A 3,550-nucleotide genomic window follows, 5' to 3' on the forward strand; every position below is an offset into this window, starting at 1 on the left:
TAGCGACTTAGCTTTATTTGGTAAAGTTTAAGCTTATCGTAGAAGAGCTAAAGTTTATGATTAATGATAAGAACTCTAACTTGTAAAAAATCGTTTCAAAACAACTTTTCACTCACCTGCCTACATCCAACTTAGAAACCATCCACTTAACTCCCCCCAAATAGGCGGCAATGGCACGGCCGGTTAAGAGGCAAGCAGTACAAGGAGCAGCGGATGACATTGATGAGAAACACCTTTTGGCTTTCATTGCGAAGGAGAAATATAAAGAAGAAAATAAATGCAAACAAGAACTCGAGAAATATTGTGAAGAGTTAAAGAAAATAGATGGTGGTTCCGATGTGAATAAAAATGTTAAAGGACTTTGTGAAGATGGAAAACAACAGGATAAATGCAAACTGAAAGGCGAAGTTGAAAAAGTATTGAAAGCTTTTGAAGGGGAACTTCAAGAAGCATTGAAAGACATAAAAGATGAAAATTGTAAAAAATATGAAGAAAAATGTATACTTTTAGAAGAGACGGATCATGGTGCTATTAAGGAGAACTGTGTCAACTTGAGGGAAAAATGTTACAAATTGAAGCGTGAAAAGGTGGCAGTGGAGCTCCTTTTGAGGGCGCTCGGAGGGGATGCTAAAGATGATGGTAAATGTAAAGAAAAGATAGAAAAGGTTTGCCCACTGTTAAGCCGAGAAAGCGAAGAATTGATGTCTTTTTGCCTTAATCCAAGTGGAACGTGTGGAGAGCTGAAAGGGAAATTGGGTACTGTTTGCCAGCCTTTAAAAGAAGATCTTAAAGATGGCGAATTAGCGGAGAAGTGTCATGAAAGACTTGAGAAATGTCATTTTTACGGAGAAGCGTGTAATGATGCGAAATGTAAGGACTTTGAGGAGAAATGTAAGAAAAATAATATTACATATAAAGCACCGGAATCCGATTTTAGTCCAGTGAAACCGAGTGCGTCGTTGTTAAGAAGGATTGGGTTTGATGATGTCTATAAAAAAGCTGAAAAACATGGGATTATTATTGGAAAAACAGGAGTGGATTTACCAAGGAAGTCAGGTACAAATTTTCTGCAAGATCTCTTGCTAGTCTTGAGCAGAGATGAAAAGGAGACGGATACAGATAAAAAGTGCACTAAAGCGTTAGAAAAATGTGATGCTTCTAAGTATTTGGATCATAATTTGAAAGAGTTATGCAATGATGGAAAGAAAAACGACAAATGCAAAGAATTACTAGATGTAAATGTAAAAGAAAGATGTACAAAACTCAAATTAAATCTTTATCTGAAAGGATTGTCTACAGGATATGAAGATAAAAAATCAGATCTTTTATCGTGGGTAAAGCTTCCAACCTTTTTTATAAAAGGGGAGTGTGCAGAACTTGAGTCGGAATGTTTCTATTTAGAAAATGCGTGTAATAATAAGATTGATGAAGCATGTCAAAATGCAAGAGCAGCGTGCTATAAAAAGGGACAAGACAGGATGTTGAATAAGTTCTTTCAAAAGGAATTGAAGGGAAAGCTTGGTCTTGTAAGATATCGTAGCGATCCTAAAGATTGTAAAAAATATGTGGTAGAAAACTGTACAAAACTTAAAGATAAAAGATACCTTTCAAAATGTCTTTATCCTAAAGAACTATGTTATGCGGTTTCAAATGATATTTTTCTTCAATCCAAAGAGTTAAGTGCGCTTTTGGATGATCAAAGGGATTTTCCATTAGAAAAGGATTGTGTTGAGTTGAAGGAGAAGTGTGATGAACTTAGTAGTGATTCATTATTGAATTTAGAAAAGTGTATAACATTGAAAAGACGCTGTGAATACTTTAAGGTTACAGAAAGATTTAGAAAAGTATTTTTAGAAAAAAAGGATGATTCGTTAATGACTCAGGAAAACTGTACAAAGGTATTGCATGAGAAATGTAATACTTTATATAAGAGGAGAAAGAATTCATTTAGTGTTTCATGTGCTTTACCAGAAGAAACATGTAGTTATATGGTATTCCACACAAGTCAAGATTGTAAATATTTAAAAGAAAACATCAAGAATGGAGAAATTGTAGGAAAAATTGAAAAAGCAAATGGAAATGAAGCAACACTCGAAGAACTTTGCACAACATGGGGCCGACATTGTCATCAACTTGTGGAGAACTGTCCAGATCAGTTGAAAAAAGAGAATGGCAATAATCATAACTGCGAAGCACTCGATGAAAAATGCAAGGAAACCTTTCAAAAGTTGAAATTAGAGGATGAGTTGACTCATCTGTTGAAGGGCAGTTTAAAAGATGAAAATGAATGTAAAAAAACATTAGAAAAGTATTGCCCTGAGTTGGAAAAGAATGAAGCATTCAAAACTCTGTATGGTAAATGTGATGATAATACCAAGGGAAATGTTTGCACAAAATTAGTTGATAAAGTAAAAAAGAAATGTCCTACTTTAAAAACCGATCTAGAGGAAGCGAAAAAAGAGTTGAAGGTCAGGAAAGAAGAATACGATGCGCTCAAACAGGCGGCAGAAAAATCTACAAAGGAAGCTAAGTTATTGCTATCAAAGTCTGGAAAAGCCGCAATGCCAACTGCGCAGAATGGCAGTGATTCTACACTAGTACCGCCACCACAACAAGCACCAGCAGGGTCATCAGGATCAGGGTCACCACCAGCAGTGCCACCACCACCACCACAAAATGGAACGCCAGACACACCAGATGGAACATCAGGCACACCAAGTGGAACACCAAGCACAACAGGTCAAACGAAGAATAATGCAAAACTTGGACTCGTTAAAAGAGCATATGTAGATGGAGGAGTATCAGAAGCAGAGGTAAAAGCATTTGATGCAACGACGGTAGCATTGGAGATGTATTTGGAATTGAAAGAGGAATGCAGCGCTTTACAACTAGATTGCGGTTTTAGAGAGGAATGTCAGGAATCTAAACAAGCTTGCGAAAAAATAGACGAGTTATGCGGAGGAATAAAACCATTAGAAATTAAGCCTCATCATACAGAGACGCAAAAAGAAATCTCAACCACTACGACGACCACTACGACGACTACTACCACAACTACTACCACAACTACGACGACAACTACTACTACAACCAAGCCGGGAAGTGGAGGAAAAGTAACAGAAGAGTGTACAATGATACAAACAACAGATACATGGGTAACGCGTACGTCATTGCATACGAGTACGACAACGAGTACGTCGACAGTGACGTCGACAGTGACGTTGACCTCGATGCGCAAGTGCAAGCCTACCAAATGTACCACCGATTCAAACAAAGAGACAGATAAAGGAGGAGAAGAAGGAGAAGAAGATGTAAAACCGAATGATGGGATGAAAATAAGAGTTCCTGATATGATTAAAATAATGTTGTTGGGAGTGATTGTTATGGGGATGATGTAAAATGAATGAAAAAAATGTTAATAGAATGAAAATGTGCATATATCCATTGTTTATATATAATAGAAATGTAAATGAATGAAATGAAGTTTTAATTTTAACACACCATCTTAGTTCGAAACTATGCTTTATCGGGTAAAGTTTAAGCTTATCGC

General features: G+C 36.6%; 1 protein-coding gene across 1 annotated transcript; it reads left to right on the forward strand.

The window, feature by feature from the left end:
• Positions 1 to 170: 170 nt before the first annotated feature.
• Positions 171 to 3,398, forward strand: T552_03719 (hypothetical protein; the record flags this gene model as incomplete). Its single annotated transcript, XM_018372068.1, has 1 exon — positions 171 to 3,398. One exon carries the CDS (start codon positions 171 to 173, stop codon positions 3,396 to 3,398), a length of 3,228 nt encoding a protein of 1,075 aa, XP_018224156.1.
• Between the last annotated feature and the right edge of the window lie 152 nt (positions 3,399 to 3,550).

This window comes from Pneumocystis carinii, assembly GCF_001477545.1.
Source record: "Pneumocystis carinii B80 chromosome Unknown supercont1.36, whole genome shotgun sequence".
Lineage (NCBI taxonomy): Eukaryota > Fungi > Ascomycota > Pneumocystomycetes > Pneumocystales > Pneumocystaceae > Pneumocystis > Pneumocystis carinii.